The sequence below is a fragment of the Varroa destructor genome, unplaced genomic scaffold, assembly GCF_002443255.2.
Source record: "Varroa destructor unplaced genomic scaffold, Vdes_3.0 BEIS01000004.1, whole genome shotgun sequence".
In the NCBI taxonomy this organism is placed as follows: domain Eukaryota; kingdom Metazoa; phylum Arthropoda; class Arachnida; order Mesostigmata; family Varroidae; genus Varroa; species Varroa destructor.
Genome location: NW_019211457.1, coordinates 48,047,205 through 48,066,724, shown reverse-complemented (window position 1 = coordinate 48,066,724; position 19,520 = coordinate 48,047,205). Strand labels below are relative to the sequence as shown.

At 35.3% G+C, this 19,520-nt stretch overlaps 3 protein-coding genes across 14 annotated transcripts in view; 1 reads left to right on the top strand and 2 right to left on the bottom strand.

The window, feature by feature from the left end:
• Nucleotides 1–146: 146 nt before the first annotated feature.
• On the top strand, nt 147–2,380 carry LOC111250111 (replication termination factor 2). Its single transcript, XM_022804835.2, has 2 exons — nt 147–489; nt 1,564–2,380. The coding sequence occupies exons 1-2, from the start codon at nt 367–369 to the stop codon at nt 2,287–2,289; spliced, it is 849 nt and encodes a 282-aa protein (XP_022660570.1). The 5' UTR covers nt 147–366; the 3' UTR covers nt 2,290–2,380.
• Nucleotides 2,381–3,664: 1,284 nt separating this feature from the next.
• On the bottom strand, nt 3,665–11,130 carry LOC111250109 (uncharacterized). The gene is made up of 7 exons (XM_022804834.2): nt 10,712–11,130; nt 8,685–8,825; nt 7,603–7,827; nt 5,527–5,784; nt 5,079–5,237; nt 4,621–4,644; nt 3,665–3,768 (listed from the first exon to the last, which is right to left on the bottom strand). The coding sequence occupies exons 1-7, from the start codon at nt 10,826–10,828 to the stop codon at nt 3,742–3,744; spliced, it is 951 nt and encodes a 316-aa protein (XP_022660569.1). The 5' UTR covers nt 10,829–11,130; the 3' UTR covers nt 3,665–3,741.
• A 1,409-nt stretch (nt 11,131–12,539) lies between these two features.
• The window catches only part of grh (grainy head), a 65,121-nt gene continuing 58,140 nt past the window's right edge, over nt 12,540–19,520 (bottom strand). For 10 of the 12 annotated variants that reach the window (XM_022804833.2, XM_022804826.2, XM_086987096.1 and 7 more), the window contains 4 exons: nt 19,407–19,481; nt 18,877–19,045; nt 18,175–18,239; nt 12,540–16,049 (listed from right to left, as the gene is read on the bottom strand). In XM_022804833.2, the coding sequence (XP_022660568.1) occupies nt 15,929–16,049; nt 18,175–18,239; nt 18,877–19,045; nt 19,407–19,481 (430 nt within the window). In that variant the 3' untranslated portion in view covers nt 12,540–15,928. Of the gene's footprint in view, nt 16,050–17,713; nt 18,240–18,876; nt 19,046–19,406; nt 19,482–19,520 lie in introns of all 12 variants that reach the window. The other 2 variants (XM_086987098.1, XR_002673189.2) reach the window with 2 other exon arrangements.

Genomic DNA, 19,520 nt, shown 5'->3' with positions numbered 1-19,520 from the left:
CAAAAATACATTCATTCATAACCATCGGATCAATCGCTGATGAGCACTGGGATTATTGTATGTGGTTACACGCTTTTTTTGAAAAGTTACTCATGGGTTGTGTTCTACCAAGTGCGGTAATCAAGCATTACTGAAAACTGATGTAAAAGGTGCAATATGTAATACAATATATTTAGCACTGGCTCATTCTGTCGAGTATTACAGACAAAAATCATCAACACATTGTTTACATACCATCGAAGCGTTTGTTTAGCTGACTGATACAGTGCAGAAGTCTTATGTTACGCTGTATTATCGCAAAGAAGAGGGCTTTGAGCAACTGACCTTTCCTTTCTGATCGCATTGAATAGTAAAACTTCAACCACGATGGGATGTGACGGCGGAACTATACCTCGTCGCGATGAGCTTGTACGAACTAAGCAGAAGGACGAACAGAAAGATATGCAAGCAGAGAACGCGTTTAAATGGAAACACTGCGCAATTTCGCAGGTACGTATAATAATTTTGTCATAATTCTACCTGTAGCTCCGCCGTAAAGCATTGCATGCTAGTTGTTTTCACAGTAACGAGTTATTTAATTTTAAGCGACGTTTTAAAATTTCGGATACAGTATCTGCGGTTTCGTATAAATAACATTGTTGGCAAAGCCTCAACTATTCTTCTTTTTTATGTGAAGACGTAGAAATTCATTAGGCACAAACAAATTATTTTCCTGACGAAGCACGAAGCATGCATTTTGGGGATGTTTATAGTAAATAAAAATAAACATGCCGTAACGAGCAAGTGAGTGTTTTTCTAGAACGACCGAACGCAGTACCGGCCCTAGAAGTGTTTTCATATATTAGGAGGTGCTTCATCCCTAGTAGGTCCCCTGCGATCCCACTAACGCCTTTTATGTATCCCATCGTCTTACTAGATAACGTGACTTATATAATTGTTTTCTTACAGCCATTTTTCTCAAAACGACCTGTAAATTGATTATTATATAATTGTTTTCTTACAGCCATTTTTCTCAAAACGACCTGTAAATTGATTATTTTTACCGACAATTTAATGCATAGAAATATCTGAAATACAGTGAAGATTTGTCGAACGCGCATTTCTCGTAAATCAAAGATATATCGTACTATACTATAAAATAGTCAAGAGTAATGACTGTAGTGAAATACTTCTATTATTACGTGAAATAACTACTCAGTTTTAGATTTATAGGGTAGTTTATTTTAGTCAAAAAGATTTTGCCTGTTCTTTAGTGAACAAAACATCTTGTTAAATCGTGCCATTTAGCATAGCCATCTGCCTTATTGAATTTGCGGAAAAGTTTTTTTTGAAGTAATGTAAATAAAATCTTTACATATTCATTACTTAACTGTTTAGAAAGAGTTATCCTAATCGTGAAAACATAGGATTACGTTTGTTGATTAATGAAACCTATATATACACATCTTTCTCCTGTAAATGTTTCATTTTATTACTCTATTCTTCATAAGATAGTTAAGAACAATAGTCTATATTTATTCATTCAATGCCTCTAACTATTGCTTTTCTTGTTTTCCTTTTTAGCAAGCACTGAAGCAACCGATTGTGGCATGTGATTTAGGTCGACTGTATAATAAGGAGGCCGTCATTCACTACTTACTTCGTCGTGTCGAGTCACCTCTAGAAACAGCCGCACACATTCGGCAGTTAAAAGATGTTACTGAGCTAGTCCTCACGGACAACCCCGCTTTCAAATATGTACAGACCAAAAATACTGATTACGTTGACCATGCTGTTGCAGCTTATATCTGCCCTACTACCGGCCTTGAAATGAATGGGAAGTACAAATTCGTGTTCAACCGTCGATGTGGCTGTGTGTTTAGCGAACGTGCCCGCAAGAACGTTAGCTCTGAGAAGTGTCTTAAATGCAGTGGTCTTATGAATCCTAGCGAAATTATCATTCTGAATCCTAACGAAGAAGAACGAAAGGAGATGGAGGTTCGAATGATTCAGCGAAAATGTGCTGCTAAAGCGGCTCGGAAGAAGGTAAAGAATGAGACTAACCCGAAGGTTGAAATTGACCCTCAAGATGCTGCTGGTCCAGCATCAAAAAAAATAAAACAAGAGAAGATGAAACCGATAAAACAGGAGGTAACTACGTCGTCAAGCAATTCTGCTGGCAAGTCTTCTTATTCAATAGCAAACGACCCTAACGCTTCCGAAGCTCTGAAGTCTCTCTTTACATCACACGAAAGTGCAAAGAATAAACCTACGGCGCACTGGATTACACATAATCCTCTGTTCTATTAGGTGACAATCTTATGAGGCTTTCCTCTGGAAATAAGCTTGATATTTGTATACACATGTAAATAAAGAACTACATTATATATAAAGAACGAAACTGATTTTTTATGCATCTTACTAGATCAGAAAATATTGTTTTTAGAGGTTTCAGTATTACTGAATTGAATTGAAAATATCTTCATTTACACGAAGTAGAGTATATACGCATATAAAGTATGGCATGTAAAAGAAGCATCGTGTAGCTTATATTGTGCATAATTAGTCCAGAAGGAATTTGAGCGTGCGGCATGTATGGAGCGACGTGCATTTCATCTTCGCGTAGCTTCCATTTACACCTTTTTCTTGCAATATGTTCCAGAACTACAACAAATTTACACGAAGTAGAGTATATACGCATATAAAGTATGGCATGTAAAAGAAGCATCGTGTAGCTTATATTGTGCATAATTAGTCCAGAAGGAATTTGAGCGTGCGGCATGTATGGAGCGACGTGCATTTCATCTTCGCGTAGCTTCCATTTACACCTTTTTCTTGCAATATGTTCCAGAACTACAACAAATTTGCAAGAAAGATTCTTGGCCTTGAACTTAAAATTGTGGTTTGCGAGATCCGCTGTATACATTTGGAAAACGGTTCAAGCATTTTGATTCTCAAATAAGGATTATATATGAGAGATCAACTTATTAGTGCCTTGTTGAACGTCTCTATTGTAAACCTTTTCGCATAGGTTTAAGCACAGACTTGCCGCCCTTAGATTAGATGCCAAGCTAGGCTTATTCAATCAACTTACGCGTCAGCTTACTTATTTCACTTGGCTTCATTTAACTACTACACTAGTAGATATACTGAGGTTGTCGATCTGTCTATATGTAACTAAAGCGGTCATTACATTGATTTTGAAGCTAGTTGGCACAAATTGATCAGATTTTAAAACTACGTTGAAGGTTATTGTTTGAAGTTTTAGTTGCCGTAAATACTGTAAACGCTTACCATAAAAAAATTAAATTTTCCATGCATGCAAACGTAAACATAAGGACAAGAAAACTATATGCATATGTGTATCCTGGGTTCGATACTTCTGAGATTGTGGAATAGTTGTATTGGAAAGAAAAGACGAAGTAGAATAACAAGCTGTATACCTTAATAACCAAAGTTTAGGTTATCTTTTTGGGGACAGGATAAGCAAGACAACAGGAATATTGTAACATGATATTATAAGCAATAAGAATGAACTGAAGTGACACAGATGTAATGGTTCTTGTTTGGAGCTGAGACGTTAGGTTAGCAGAATACTCATGAAAAAAACGCAATCCAAAGCGGTAACGGTGACCGTTGACAGAACCATGTGGTAAGATATAGTACATTAAAAAAAAAACGGTAATTAAGGAATTTCAGAAAGTACTCGTTTATTTAATAACTCAAATTACAACAATACGATTCCTATAATTTACACAAGACTCAGTTTTTGGTGAATTTCTTCAGGGGCTGAAAGAACATAATGTATGTAAGTGCTGGCAAATTAAAAATTGGAATGCTTAATAAAACGTTATGTTTTTCTACCAGTTTTTTGTGTTTATAGAAAATGTGTTTTCATAATTTGGCTAGATTAGTTACGATTATGTATGATTAATCAAATTAGTACAGGCTATTTATTCTCAGTTGACCGTTATATTTCCGGGCATAATTCAATGCGTGGCTTTTGCGCTAGCCGCTGGTGAAAACAGTGTTCCAGCAATAAGTACCCCTTTTAAGTTGACAATGAAATCCGCTGTAACTTTATGGGAGACTTTACAAAATGTTTCCTTTTAGCACTTAGTTCGGCTTAAAATTTAATTTGTCGAGCTTTTAATAACCCCGTATTCAGTAAATTCCCTTCCAAAAAAAGCAGTACAGTTTAAGCAGTCTACCTTTGTTAATGAATAATTACAACCGTCCAGGCAGTGAGTACGATGCATCTTGTGAGAATGAAATAGTCCGGAGACAAGAATTTGTACACTACAGTAAGAAATTTCGATTATAATCATACAAACATTGTTAATGAGGTTCGACATTCAATTACAGAATGTTTCAATTATAAGTATCTTCTGCAATACTAGTGCCGGTTTGTAAAAACATTCAAGAGAACTTAAAAAATATTCTATAAGTCTGTAAAAGGCTTCAAAGGTTTCCTTTATAGAAAAAGACTGGTCTGTAACTTGATTTACACCCGAGCAAAGCAAGCTAAAATAGCCATCCTTGTTTTAGCGGTAAAAAACGCACTTGATTTGCAATGTTACTTTATTTTTTTACTAATATACTGCAGAGCATTCAACTTACGTACAGCATTGTACTACTTACACTGTCAACGTCCTCCTGGATAGTCTGTAAAATAAATGCAGACCTTATTCCTTGTTTGATGCTACTTACACATATAGTTAATAAAAAAGTAGCATGATTTGCAGATGAATTTATAAGTACAATCTTGTCGTGGTAGGTTTAGATCAGAAGATGTGCAAAAGTTAGTCGTTTTCTATACTTTGGTAAAGGATTCGCGGCACAAGAGAGTGTTTATCAGATACATGTAACCGACAACCATTCTTTTGGGCCATAAGCCGTTGTTAAGAAAAACAACTTGTGAGTTATCTCCCAATCTAAAAGTGTCAACGTATTTTATGCAAAGCACAGAACATCCTAGAATAATGATTTCAGTTAACCACTACATACAGGTGCAAGCCTATTCAGCATTTTTAGTCGTTTATATACATATATCGAGATAGTGACTTTTGATGAATGCTGATGACTACGTCTTCACCTACCTGCTCAAGAGCTTGGAATCTTTCACGAGTCTCTTTGTCGAAGATTTCCGAAAATTCAACTGTTGTTTCCTCGGTTCCTTTAGCATTTTTTTGAGTCGTTTTTATTGCTTCGTTTAGCTCGTCTTGAAGATTTGTAGCTTCTCCAGCACCACCCTCAACCTTTAGTTTTCCGGGAACATAATTTATTAAAGGTCATAACAGCATTCAAAATTATCATGATTTTACTTACTCCAATTTTAGATCTAGAGGCCCCGATTTTATTTGTGTAGAATGCTCCAGAAAACATAATTATAGTTTAATAGGATTGCTCAATCCTTTTATGTTGAAGTGATGATAGCACGAACTCGTATTATATCTCGTTACGTGGTTATTTTTTACTACGGCAAGGTCAATTTGTGGCTATATGGTTATCGTTCCCGAATTAAACTTTTATTAAATTCTTACTAACTCGCTTAAACGTTTCTTCGCTCGTTTTGCTGATCAATTCTCCCACATGTTGGGCGGCTGCGTCAACTTCTCCAATGGCACCTTGTATTCCTGCCGCAGCCTTGTGTTTAGCTTGCTGAGTGTCAGCAAACACCTTTTTAGCGGCATCGTCGGTAACTTTGGCTATTCGATCAAATTCTTTTTGGGTTCTCTGGGCGGCTTCAACGACTATGTTCTTAGTTACACCTGGGAGCGTATCCTGAACGTCAGTCGACCTTTCCTATTACACAATTTAATATTGTATCGTAAATATGTATATATTGGTTTTCTGATGATGAATAAATACCTATCATTGTTATTACGGATAAGGTATGTAGATTGTATACTAATTAAGTTTGCATGAAGGTTTTGGCAATTGTACTTATTGGTACAAGAGCTTCAACGAAGAAAGCGTGTACTATTAATATCAGTTTCAAACTAAACACTATCATATTACAGATATACGCGGGGTAAACTTCACATATAGACTCTAAGGAGTTTTGTCTTTAATATGTATCTTTCTTTTTATAAGACTGATTTAGAGTTCAGGATTCCACAAACAAAGGTGAAGCGAGCCGTATATTTCAAACGATAACCAAAGCTATGAAATGCATCGCTGGAACTCTTTCACAAGAGATCTTGAAGGTTTTGGCACTCAATGAAGTTAATAAAATCTGTCCTGAGATGTAATGAGGTCTCAGTTAGCCAATAAAAAATTAGCGATGTAAAGAATGTACGATTTATTGAAATAGAGGAGATAAACTTCCACTTGGGGTACGTATTCCGCTAATATATGCCTCCAAAGCATTTGTTACTATTTGAGTGCGCGGAAATTCAAAGTTAAGTTAGATAAGCGCATATTGAAAAAACAAAAGTCAAGTTGTGTGTCAAACTCTTTGCTTTTGCGATGTATGCCAGACTGTCCAATTGGACGTGTAATTCTACTACTACAATTAGAAATAGACCAGTTTCGATTAAAGGTAATATACCGATAAAACAGTCAGAAACAAGTCTTGCAAAAATAGTTTTTCCATACAAATAATACAGAACATACCATAGACACATACTATTGTGGTAGGTGACATTTTAACTTTGTCATCAAGCATATTCTGAAACCGTTCTTTTTTCAAATTTGGGTAAAAATTCCAGTAATTTTGATTAAATGAGTGATGAAGTGGCAATCGGTTAAAGTGCAATCGTTGAAATTCATATAAGCATAGTATCTTGACGCAAATAACAACGATGTCAAAAAAAAACATGGTAGATTAATATTTACAAAAGCACCCGCTACTTCAAATGTTTATATGTTGGCAATGGGAGGCTTAAAGTAGCAATTTATAATCAGCTCAATATTTAGCCGTCCAAGCCGTGTCACTGTTTAATTATGCTCTACTGAGCCAAGCTTCATAAGAAAAATAACCCACACGCTTCGGAAAAATCTTTTTCAATACATTAAATACTATAGCTTGAACAATTATATTGTACATACATAACAATAAGCTTTATTTAAAAAGGTGGTCACTATGTTAAGTAAATGTTTGTAAATTCCACGGTCACGGTCAGAAAAAGGATCACGATTGGAAAACCAAGTTCCCATTTCTACACAAATCTTGACAGTTGACAACTAACTGATTCAACAGATCGTAACCTTCTTTTAGCAGCTTGCAGTTTCGGATATGCCAGGTCAATAGCTAGCACCTATTTGCTTCTAAAAAGAGTCTTCCTAAGATTGCCTAAAAAAGCTGAATTTGTTAGAAACCATACCTAAATAATTTTCACGAATGCTGAACTCATCATCATTATTATTACCTCATTATTCAGGTTAAATAGGGTTAACAAGAAAGCTAAAATGGATGGCAATGACTCGTAATATATGAGTTCTTACAATCTAAGAAATATATACCATCAGTAAAGAGTCGTTAACTAGCAGTTAATTCTGCTCATTCTGAAGCAGTTTTAGCGTCGATTTTTATGTATATTTTTGTTACTAGACGAGAGGAAATATATATACAATACAATCAAAAATGAGAAACACGTTAGATTAGTCGTTTTTACTTACCTTGGTAGGCTTCTGTGCTTCTCCAACAGTATCTTCGAGACGCCGTTGATTCTTTTCAACAGCCTCTCTCAATTGATCCCTAAGCTTCATTGTTTCCTCTATTTCTTTTTGGAGTTCTTCTGTTGCCTTCTTAACGGAATCTGACAGGACGAGCTCCTCGTCTGTCTCTAGATTTTCGATCGAGTCATCGTCGAATTCTTCGGACTCTCCTTCATCTTCATCTGTCTAGAATTACAAACAACAAGCTGCACCTGTTCAACATACTATTCTAGTACACATACAGATAAATTATTTCATTTTACTAGAGTAGGAATTTTTTGACCTTTGAAGCTGTTATCGCTTTAAAGGCTTTTAAGCGCCTAAAATCACTGGCGAATATCGATATCGACATCAATTTTTTACAATGATACGCTGCGGAAATAGGCTTGTGGCCATTTTTAACTTAAATGTCATTTAGTTTCCCCTTTTGCTTGTCCTTCCTTATTATGCCATTTTCCTGATAAGGAAATGGCTTTCTCTTTAACAAGCCAATATGTTCTTTGTCTTTTACAGGGAATTTATAGGGAATTTACAGGTTACACACTCTACTTTTTAAAGACTGAGGCTGTCTATTTTTGTGCCCGATGCCACCTATTTTGAAATGCCGTTTAATTTGACTATAGAGTACGGTGTTCGTTAGCGAAGATAAAGAATACAGCATATTTATATATACTTTCCACACTGCGCGAGCTATTCTCTAAAAGATGTTTTTTCTGTGTGCAGGATGTTTTTTTTATAAATTAATGCTATTTTTATGTACTGTTTCTAAGTAAAAAATACGTAAAATATATTTTCATATGAATATGCTGAACTGAATAAAAATTGCAGGTAAAGTAAATAAGGTATTACCGTTAAAAGCAATTCTGATAGATAGAATTAGAAGAATTAGAATAGATCTTAATCTAGAATTAATAAAACCCCATTTTAACGATAAAATGGAGAAGCAATAATGGGTTATGCACGTTCCAGGTATAATTATGGAACAAATATTGTTTTCTGATACAATGGTTTATGTAGGTTTTAATAATCAAATGATTTCTCACCTTTAAAGTTTCAGCACGGACTTGCTCGGCGTTTTCCACCGCTCGCTTGTTTATGTGCTCATGAATGCCTTTTGCAGTTCGCTCCCACTCCACAGGGTCGAATTTGTCCAAAGGAGCCAATTTAACATCATTGCCAGTGAACTAGTGATCACAAAACAATGTTCTAAGATTTTGTTATTATTTAAAAACGCACGCTGCATTATGTGATGTAAATAATCGCTGTTTGAAATGGTACTTCCTAAGTGTCATCCTTGAAATGATTTGTTATTTCAGAGTCGCGCTCTCAATATATTTCATTTTTTTTGCGACAGCTTAAATACGGTCCATCAAAGTTATACAATGTTTGATGATGTAAATGAGCTACCCCAGATCCCGTTAAAAAATGCGTTTTAAATTAAAGGCGAAACTCTTCGTGGAACACATTTTTACATACATTATGTTGAGACCAATTCATCATTAAAAATAGAAGAAGAAAAGGGTTTAAAGTGGCGTTGATAAAAAATATAAGGTAAAAGTGACGATGTGACAGCTAATATTGCTTTTAACTAAACCTTTATTATTATATATTATTATTGATTATAAGGGTTATAATCCTTTTTTTTAAAAGCAACTTGTAAGATGTATTTAAAAGAATTAGAAAAAAAGCTTGAAACATGCGGTACAGTATTTCGTTAATGGATCAAAGTATCCATAATATCTCCCATTTTGAAAATCCTTAACTAAATATTCTAGATAATACTTAACTCTAATTTACACCCAACTTTTCTTTAGAATAGAAATGCGAAAGGTCACTTTAAATCAATGAGAATGATTTTTAAAAATTACTTATGGCTTATTTTGAGTTTCGCTAAAAACATACACACAAAATAACCATATTGTTAATAGATGGTGCACTTGCGTAGTTGAATCAGAATTCACAAATTATAATAAGATAACAATTAATGGACTAGAAAAGGGAATACAACATGTATCCTGGTAACATGTACGAGCAGTTTAAATTGTCATTATTTTTTATGTTAAAACCGCTTTCATCTTTTAATAAGTGATTAGTGAAGTGTATAGCCTTTCACTGGTTAAATGCATATCAGTTCACAAAGTGTAATCATTTAATCTGAAAGCAGTCTCTAAAAGCTCATTTTTACTAAAGAAACCGATTATTATCGACTTTGATTCCCAAAAACTATTAATTCAACAGAGAAATTTAATAATGGTTCCTTTGAAATGAATCGGCATATAAATCACGTGATTTCACATCGCATCATCAACATCACATCCCCATATGAACGTTAAAATTCAAGTGAATATAAGACAAGTAGCAAGGCTTTCATAACGTACTTCAGTCGTAAGTGTCCAATTAATGTAGTCCTAAATAAGATGGCTATATTACATTTTTAAGGGCGTGCATGCTTTCTTGCAGTATGGCATTTGAAAACCGAGTCATTAGCTTTAATAAAGAATTTCATTATAGGTAATAATCGATTACACTTCCAGTAGCGATCTTTTGAATGGTTAACGCTATTTTTTAGCTATTAAAATTAAATTTAGTAGTCATATTTTTTTTTAATTGCCATATATATGAAGAATATAGATCTTTCCCATATGCAATGTACTATAATGATAAAATAAGAAGAACTACTTAAACTAGCGCAATAAGAAAAGTGAATGTCGTTATTGTTTTCCGTTATGTAGTATAGAATATGAAGGAATAGACTAAGTGAAACATTGAATTGGAAATACTTTTTTGTGCTATCCAACTTTTTGCCTGTTTTCAAATAACTCCAAAAAATACTAATTAGCTAAAATTGTTACGGCCTATTAACTTATTATGATTAAATACAATGTGTAACTTGTTAAGTCGTTTTTTAAAAACTTAAACCTCAGTGAAGACGAGCATAACAATTAAATAGGAACATAAACGGAATCGAAGTAAACCGACGGTGCCATAAAGTGGTTTGTATTAATAGTGTTTGGGAAAAAAATCTGAAGTTGTGAATGCTTCATAGAGACATAATCATATAATCACTTACATCTTCCTTGCATCCCTCGATGGCTGACGGCTTTTCCTTTTTCCCGATCATTAATGCCAAGATGTACCAGAGCGGGTACGTTAAAATATAAAGAACGTTCTTAATAAAATCCATCATTGCGGGCTTTCTAGTGAGAAATTTAATGGATCCGATACGTGCACAGGTTCCTTAGTTGTCACAAAATCACGAAAGCAAAGTTATAGGATTTACTAGTTACCCTATAGATGTAGCTCGCAGACTCCTTGACGAACGACCGCGAAAAAGAACGCGACGTTAGCGGTTAATACAATGCTGCCTACAGGAGTTACGAACGCTGCACACCAACAAGCATTTACTACCCAAGTTAACGCTATAGGCTTTAGTTGTCGGTGTGTTGAAGCAGGACGTACTGCTGACCAGTGGCGCAGGCGCAGTGTCGACCGTTGACTGCTTCCTTTGCAATGGCTAAAAATAGTGCGTGACTTTAGATTGGACGATCAGACCCTAGCTTTAAGACGTAAACAACGATGCTGCCTAGAAAGGTTTTACCAGTAGGGTGACGGGGCACTTGTACATCTTTCTAACCGAAAGCTTGAAGCCAATGAACATAGCATACTACTCTGATTGATTGACTGAATGAAGGGTGTAACGCATGATCGTTGGCAATGACTATTTGTTGACCCGTTATAATACAAATTATGCACTCGATTTTTTAGTTAAATCAGAAACGCACTGTAACTATCAAAATGCGTTGCATTCATGCGCAATGTTTCGGCGTTTAGCCAACAACCTAAAACTCTTAACTAAGTTGTTCGTTTTAACCGGAGACCGACAGCTGTATAATGTGCTAAAATATATAATAAATGAAATCCTGTTTAGAATGCTAGATTAAATATGTATCTATTTGTTTATCCGGTACCTCAGAACTGGGATGCTAATGGACGATAGGCCTTCTAGAGAACACAGAGACTCCGTTTTGTCTCCGCCCGTCTTTTTTCTATTAGAATCCCCGTAGCGATATAAAGATGAAGAATTCCACAACAAAAAATCAACACGAAGTTTCTTCAAATAGTTTTTATTTTAAACACTTAAGCAGAAAAACAGCCATCTTCTTAGATTATGTAATCAGAATGTCGCGACGGGTTATATTATAATTCAGTCACTAAATCACGGAGTTCAGTAAGGAGAAAAGGAAGAGAAACATTTGGCGTCTATGATAATAATTATGTCATGCCTCAGGCACCACTATATACGCTATAAAAGACCTATAACTTTTAAATTATTTTGCCAAGACGAATTCTTGAGCCTCGTTAGTCAATTCGCGACCCACTTTCGTTCTGACAAAAACCAGATAAAAAACGAATCCCTATAACTCAACAAAAATGCGGTAAATCTAAGGTCAATGAAGCTGTGCGAAAACCTAAACTTTAATTGAAGAAGATTGCCAATTTACTATAAAAACATAGTGTGCAGATAGGGGATACGATGGCACAAACTTTGTACATTTTGTAAGGAATATGGTGATCTTCGAGTATTGGGTTGCGTGATTTCGAATATTGCAATTGGTTTCATAAAATCTAAAATAGGGGCTAGCGCCCAATCTATTGTGAAGGAAATGGGAACGAGGAAACGATACCCTCACAGGAAAGGCTTTTAGGAGAAAAAAGAGACAAATATAATTGTGATGATGTAGTACTTAGATCCATTTTGAGTAAAATTTAAGCAAGCTGTTCATTCTCTGTAGTTTTGACAAACTTAGTTTTTACCGGTGGTTTCTCCCTTATATTCAATGCCTTAGATATCTTATATCATTGCATTAATTAACCAACTAACTAATGAATGCGGGAAATATTTTATACAAAAATGTAAACTTTATTCAATGTTTCTTTATCATAGACGACAAAACGTAATACTGTGTTTTTCTGTATTATTAAGCTATCCAACTATAATCAAAAACTGGCATTTTTTTAGCCAGTAAATTACTTAATGTTATTCGCTTAATTAAAATGGAAAGTCTGTTCGTTATTCAGATCCAAATGTGAACTCGTACGCGATGCGCCATTCCAGCCTCAAGCACGACTCCAGACAGCTTCCTAATAAGATTACAGTTAGCTCTATAACTGTTAATTAGAACTCGCAATTTAGTACACCACACTTCAGTAGCGCTGTACTGGTAATTTACAGTTAATTACGAATAGTGAATCAATCACGATTGATCATGAGACAATGATAACAAAAATAAAGAAGACCTTGGAGAAGCTGCCTGTCCAAAGGCGGTGAGTAGTGAATCATTGGAAGCATTGCATGCGCGAGCAATAAAACGCAAACATAATATGTCTGTTAGAGTATTGTGATATCTCACAAGTCTACCACCAAACATATACACTAATATATTATATTATTCATTAATGTAAATTAAGTATCAAAAACAGAGATCAAAATCTTCGAGAACGTTTTTTTAAGAGTGGTTGTAGCATGCATTGGAGCGTTCTTTCATGACACCATTAACCACTCAATAGATCCTAGATCGAAATAAGCCTCCTACGACGCGGCTCAAGTGAGCTCAAGAGTTTAAACTCTGAGCTTTATGATAACCGCTTGGTAAACGTGCAGTATTGATCTTACCAATAATTCACTATAAACATATTATAATTACCTGCTGAATACTGTCACTGTCATCTTTGTAAGCTTTCTCCCATTACTAGATTACTTCCAATGAAATCAAGTGAAGAGTCCTGAAGACCTTAAAGAAGGCATACGAAACTTCATATCATCAATAACATTAAGAAAACTAATGAAGTAGCTTTTGAATCATTTGGCACATAACAGTAGTCAGCTTGCCTTATGATACTTAAGTTTTCATGTTTAATTAAAATACGCAACCCCTTTTTGTAGGCCGACTGCTATGCGCTAAAAAAGTAGCGCATCGTAGGTTCCACTTCGAGTCCCATTGCGCTCTGATTATTTTGTAATAGACACGGTACATAAACAACACAGGTGGTTGCAGTCCTGCGTAGATAAATCGATCATATGGGACAATGTGTAATTACTCAGAATTGAATTACTATTCACTGAATGATTCTTCAAACACGTTCGGTAAAATTGGGTGCAAATCCTAAAACGCGTACCTATTTGCTTCTGCATATGCTAGTATCAATTTTGTTTCTTGTCCATATTGGTGGTTAGTATTTTAACAATGAAAAACGTTTCTTTTCTAGAACCTTTGTCACCTGATTTGAATGACGACCAGGCGACCACGCCTAGGTCAATTGCTATTAACTCAGTTCTACGCTAATCCAATCTCAAAAAGGTACAATTACGTATAAGTAACAGTACCATGGAGATTCTTTATATCTGCTGGTTATATCTGGCTTGTATATCTTGTTAGAACACCTAGTGGCACGCGGGCATTACCGTTTCTCGTTTCGCTACCATAACGAAAATTACAACAAAAATAGATCATCTAATGATGCCGTATTACGTTATTCTATGTTATAATATCTACAGGATCGCCAGAAAGGGCCAAATGCCCTATTTGGCACTCTCTTGACTTATGACCCAAAGGCCATTTAACAACTTCGCTATCCACGGGTAGCGATTTAGTATATATATACTTTGACAACATAAAAATATTTGGTTGTCGAAAAAGTATTAACCGTTTTAAACCAAAGTTGAAGCAAATATTTTTACATAATTCTAATTAAAATATGCGCCGTTTCGATCGGTGATTTTTTGTTATTTTTCTGGTAACACAATGATCCCATCACTGTAGAATCTATGTGGTTTCTCAAGGAAAAATTGTGACAAATGATTGATGCATTTCTCCATTGCAACTGAATTAATATAATTAAGGGTGCTCTATACATACCGGCACAGATAATAGTTTGATAACGCAATACCCGGACTATACGACAAATGCTCTTAAATTTGTTATGCACGTTCTCTCAATTCTTGCACAGAAGCTAAGGATATATCTTGTCTGTCATTGTTTTTAACGGAAGTCGATATCTTTCCAGTTCACTAGTTCCAATCGATTTCTTCAATGGCTTCTCGTAATTTTCTTAGTTATTTACACTAAAAATCTGAATCAATCGATTTACTAGGCGGGACCAATTTATCCTTTTCTTTTTATTCCTTTCCAATCCCACCAAACACATTGCATCACGTTCTTTGGCGTCAGTCTGGGCTTTGCCACGGATTGCGGAGCACAATTTATGTTATACTTTTTTATTTGCACAGTCTTATCGTATATGATCTACTTTTCACCATCCACAATCAACTGCTTTAGAAATGGCTCGAGTTTTCTGGATGGAAATGAGATCAAGTACATCTTTCGCTCCAAATAGTGTGGCACCAAGACGTCGAGCTTTCTTTTGTAACTAGTTTTCTTCAAATGGTCCGAGACTATTTGATTCTGGATGTTTAGTTTCTTGGTAATATCATGGCTGCTTATATGTCAGCCTTGCAGTGATTTCATCAACTTTTTTTTGTAATGGTCAACCTGTATGAAGAGCATTTTCGCATCGAAATTTTCAAAACGAAAACGACAGAATTATCTTTGGGTCATTTCCTTTGATAACGAACCTTGGCCACAAACTTTTTGAGGGCCTAACTAGCATTTGTGCCTTTATAATAATAAAATTGTAGACTACAGCGACTTTTTACAAAAATTTCACTCATCTGCAGGGCGCTGTGTTTTAGGTCTGAATAAAGGTATTATAACAATTTTAGCTAATCTAGTACCGCCAAATCTGGGTTTTCCAATGACACTGACACCGACCTGGGGCGGCTTATATTATCTGAATTATGTGGTTTCAAAGCAAACTAACTAGAAAAACGGTCGATACTTTTTTGACAACCTAATATATGGCGATACGTTTGTATAAAAATATATGAGAATAAACTCTTTTTTGCTTCTAAAAAATCGCCTGCTTATTTGACACTGCATCATCCACTTTCTTGCAGAAGACTTTAGTGTCCTAAATCTTTTTAATCTACCCTTTAATCGTCTAGCTTAGACCTATTTATATCTATTAGTTCAAGCGTAATACATATATTTTTAACTCCGCACATAACGCTTTACATGATTATGGCTATCTGGTCAAGAGTCCTATGTCTTCTTTCTGGTTCGCACTAACAAACAATCCAAAATACTCCGCTCGTTGTCTCCTATGATTACTGCTCCTTAACGTTCGAACCGATAGCATATAGGATCTCCTTTAGTAGACAATAGTGTCATTAGAGTTCGCATAATGTTACTAGGAGGCTATCGTCATCCGGATTCTTCAAAACACTCATCTGAAAGGTATCCTCGTTGCAGTAGTGCTTTACCACGCTATCATCCATCTCAATGGTGACCCTGTTAACAAAACAGAATATTTGCTACATTAGATAGCTTACCTGATATGATCCTATGATAGCTGTGACAAATAAGTTTGAGTTTTAAGGATTGAGCGTTTTGAGTATACCTGTTAACTTGTATGCGTGCGTAAACTCTCTGCTGTTTGAACATCACACAAAAGTTGCTTCTACACTTATATGAGAAAAACAAACAAAGGGGTACGGCATAATCTGTTCGATTTTTTTAAGCATTTCGGAGTTAAGGAAAGGGTTGTTTCTATAAAACTTCATCTTCTGAAAGTGAGACAGCAAGTTCTTGTCAGATGTTTTCTCATCATTAAAAAGGGGTTGTGGGAACACAGATATAACTTATCTAAGTTATAGTTACAAAATTACAACATTCCATATGTAATGAATTATATCAGAATGCGAAAGTGTGACACTAAAATTACCGATAACACACGATTTAACTATTTACAATGCAATACAGGCAATCAAAGGTTGAACAAGGGGTAATGCTTGACTTAGCAATTATCGAGCTGGTAAAAAGAGAATGGCGCTTTACTGTTTTTATAAATCTATCGTAATATCGTTGTGTAGTAAACAAAAATTGTATCCAGAGCTTAGTCTCCAAGTATAAACTTTTAAAATGCACTTTCGTTACATACTTTACTGCGCTTATTAAGGAGCTTAAAAAGGTGCCAAAAGAGTACGCGATATTTTGCACCATGTATGGTATCAACTCGAAGTATCAGAGGACTACTTGAAGGTAGTTTGTTGAGTTCTAAGATCTAAGTGAGACATGATTAAATGGATCTCACTCAGGTCGGTCATCCGTTGATGAGGACATCGAACAACAAACAACTCGTAATTTGGCAGAGAGATTGGGCTTCGAACATTCAGTTATCGTTTAACACTTCGAATATATGGAACTTCATCAGAAAAAAGCATGAGTGCCGTAGAATACGTGAAAACACAAACAAACAACCAGCGCTGAGCAACACGGAATCCCAATGACAGGTTCCTACGCAGAATTATGATTGAAAACCGGCGTCACTACGTTTATTTAAGGTAGGAAAAAAATTAGAAACACCCTAAAATATGTCTAGATTTGGAATAGGGAGCCAGATTTCTATTCAAAGAATAAAACCTGTGTTTGGTAATATGAGAATAGAGTAAAACATAACGGTCGACAAGGATATCTATATTTGTGGCCCAATACTATGAAGTAAATGAGGCTGTTCAAAAGAAAAAGCCCGGTAGATATATTGTTCTTTTGTAGGGCAATTTCAAACGTATATGGCAAAGGCCGTTAAAGCCGGCTTGCTTTTTTGCACCCACAATATTTTCTAGACCCTGCGTCGACGGATCACCGATTTTTCCTATATAGAAAATGAAAATAATAACAGTATATTTGAAAATGGAGATGTTGCCCAAAACTAACAAGACGAGCCAGTTTTTTAAGCTTACACCTGCAACTTTGACTGAACAGGGTAAGGTAGTCTACCGTGGCCGTGAATACATATTAAATTAATTCGTTGCTAATATTGGAATGAAAAGTTGTATCTATATTTTGCTATATCGAGTTTAATGCTGCGTTTTATAGCTTGACTGAAACAGAATATAGTGGTTCAAGCTATGCCTTTGATGTGTCTCAAATGGACCGCTGCTTATTATATTTACCTTAAACTACTGTAGCGTGTCTCGGCAGCCACATTTTAGTAATCCTGTGACTCCCACGCAGTCTTTCATTTTAGCAGGATATGTACTTTATTACAAAAAAAACAGTTAGATTTTCCAACAAGGCAGTGCCTTATTTTCGATGTAAAAAGTACACAAAACATGGTTGTAGGATTGTGGTGACTTTTTCAGTTAGAGTAAGACCGTTATGTATGTATTAAGAACGATTATGCCAAAATTGCACGCACATAAACACTTATGTCGTATAATAACATCTAAGATTACCTCTAAGAACGAAAAAATGTTTCGCGCGGGTTAACCTGAGCTTTCCAAAGGCCTCTAGAGACACCCTGCTTCAGTCGATTTACGGTACGTAGTTCCATCCATTGGAGTCCTTATCTCCTGAAGTCTATTAGGCACTATGAAGCACTTGCCTTTAAAATGTTAAACGATTATGTACTTACCCTTTTTTGCACTGTTTGTACAGGCTCTTGATTTTATTCACAGGCACCTTGTATTTAATCTCAATCTGAAATTCCACAGGTTTGAAATTTTACTAATGGTCATTAATTAACGTTGTTTAGCACACATTTTTGGGTACAGATTTGGCCAAATTGTGCAGCGTTATATGAGTGGATAAATAATGAAGCAAGAAGTTCGTTCATTAATAATATTGCTATTACGCCTCGGTCAAAAGTATACTTAGATAGTACTACGAGTTCTGCAAGAAAATCATAACTTTAATTTCACATACATTTCTTTATTTTAAGGAATTACTTAAAGCTCAAAGTGAAATCCAGCAATTTAACTAATTGAGAATATTAGTAACGTTGTTGAAGAGTCCTGACATATGTAACCTGTCGGCTAGTGACTTCGTTGAAAACAAGCAAATGACAACTGTACACAGAAATTCAGAGTGTAAAGAAGCTCCAATGCGATAGAATTATGAAGCGAGATATAAAAAAATATAAAGAACGCATTGAGCTGTATTCCATGTTAGGGCACACCCGCATGAATTGGGACACGTGATTCTTAAAACAAATGGTAAACTAAAACAATGTGGCTATTATAATTTGTGACGTAAACGACACAATTTTCGTAAAACAGAAAGTAATTTAATTTGATCAAATTCACTTTAACCAATAATGAAGCATATCAATACGCACTGCCTTTACAAGCCCAGTGAGGCTAGGCGGAATAATATGCAGCGGCTGAAAAATCTCTTCTTTATCTTGTCGTACGTAAATCATAACCCTATCTGACGGGAAGACTTTTAGCTTTTTCAACGGTGGAGCGGCGGACGTCACATCGTTGTTTGCCAAAACTTCACGGTCACTGCAATATTATAACATAGAACATGTTAGGCAATTCTGTTTAACGAATAATCTTCTAATTATATTCTACTTAGTCGAAACCATAAATCAAAACTGTCGAATACATTTTTAACAACCGCGACTGTAATGGATTGAGAAGAGATGTTAATATGTTACGCTAAATTTCAAATATATATATATATATATATAATACTTTGGTGGGGAAAAGTATGATATGTCATATTAAGTGTAGGAAAAAAATAAATGTGCAACGTATATGTATCGAAAATCACTCTATATATTAATAGAAGTAGATATACCTAAATATTAATCCCAAGTAGTGAAAATCGTGTTTATATATTCCACTTATAATTAACGCATACCGATTGTGGGTGTAGATGCCTGACCAGTCATGAAGCGAATCGCTTGTTGAACCCGGCCGAGAGCACGCTTCAATTCTGGAACGTACGTACCAAATAGTAAAATCAATTTGACGC

What these genes read in the sequence shown, in the direction of transcription:
- LOC111250111 (XM_022804835.2), top strand. Translation starts at nt 367, where the DNA reads ATGGGATGTGACGGCGGAACTATACCTCGTCGCGATGAGCTTGTACGA. An exon ending in AACACTGCGCAATTTCGCAG is followed by an intron (nt 490 to 1,563) that starts GTACGTATAATA and finishes TTTCCTTTTTAG; the next exon opens with CAAGCACTGAAGCAACCGAT.
- LOC111250109 (XM_022804834.2), bottom strand. Translation starts at nt 10,828, where the DNA reads ATGATGGATTTTATTAAGAACGTTCTTTATATTTTAACGTACCCGCTC. An exon ending in GCGAAGAAACGTTTAAGCGA is followed by an intron (nt 5,238 to 5,526) that starts GTTAGTAAGAAT and finishes GGAAAACTAAAG; the next exon opens with GTTGAGGGTGGTGCTGGAGA. An exon ending in GATTCCAAGCTCTTGAGCAG is followed by an intron (nt 4,645 to 5,078) that starts GTAGGTGAAGAC and finishes TTTATTTTACAG; the next exon opens with ACTATCCAGGAGGACGTTGA.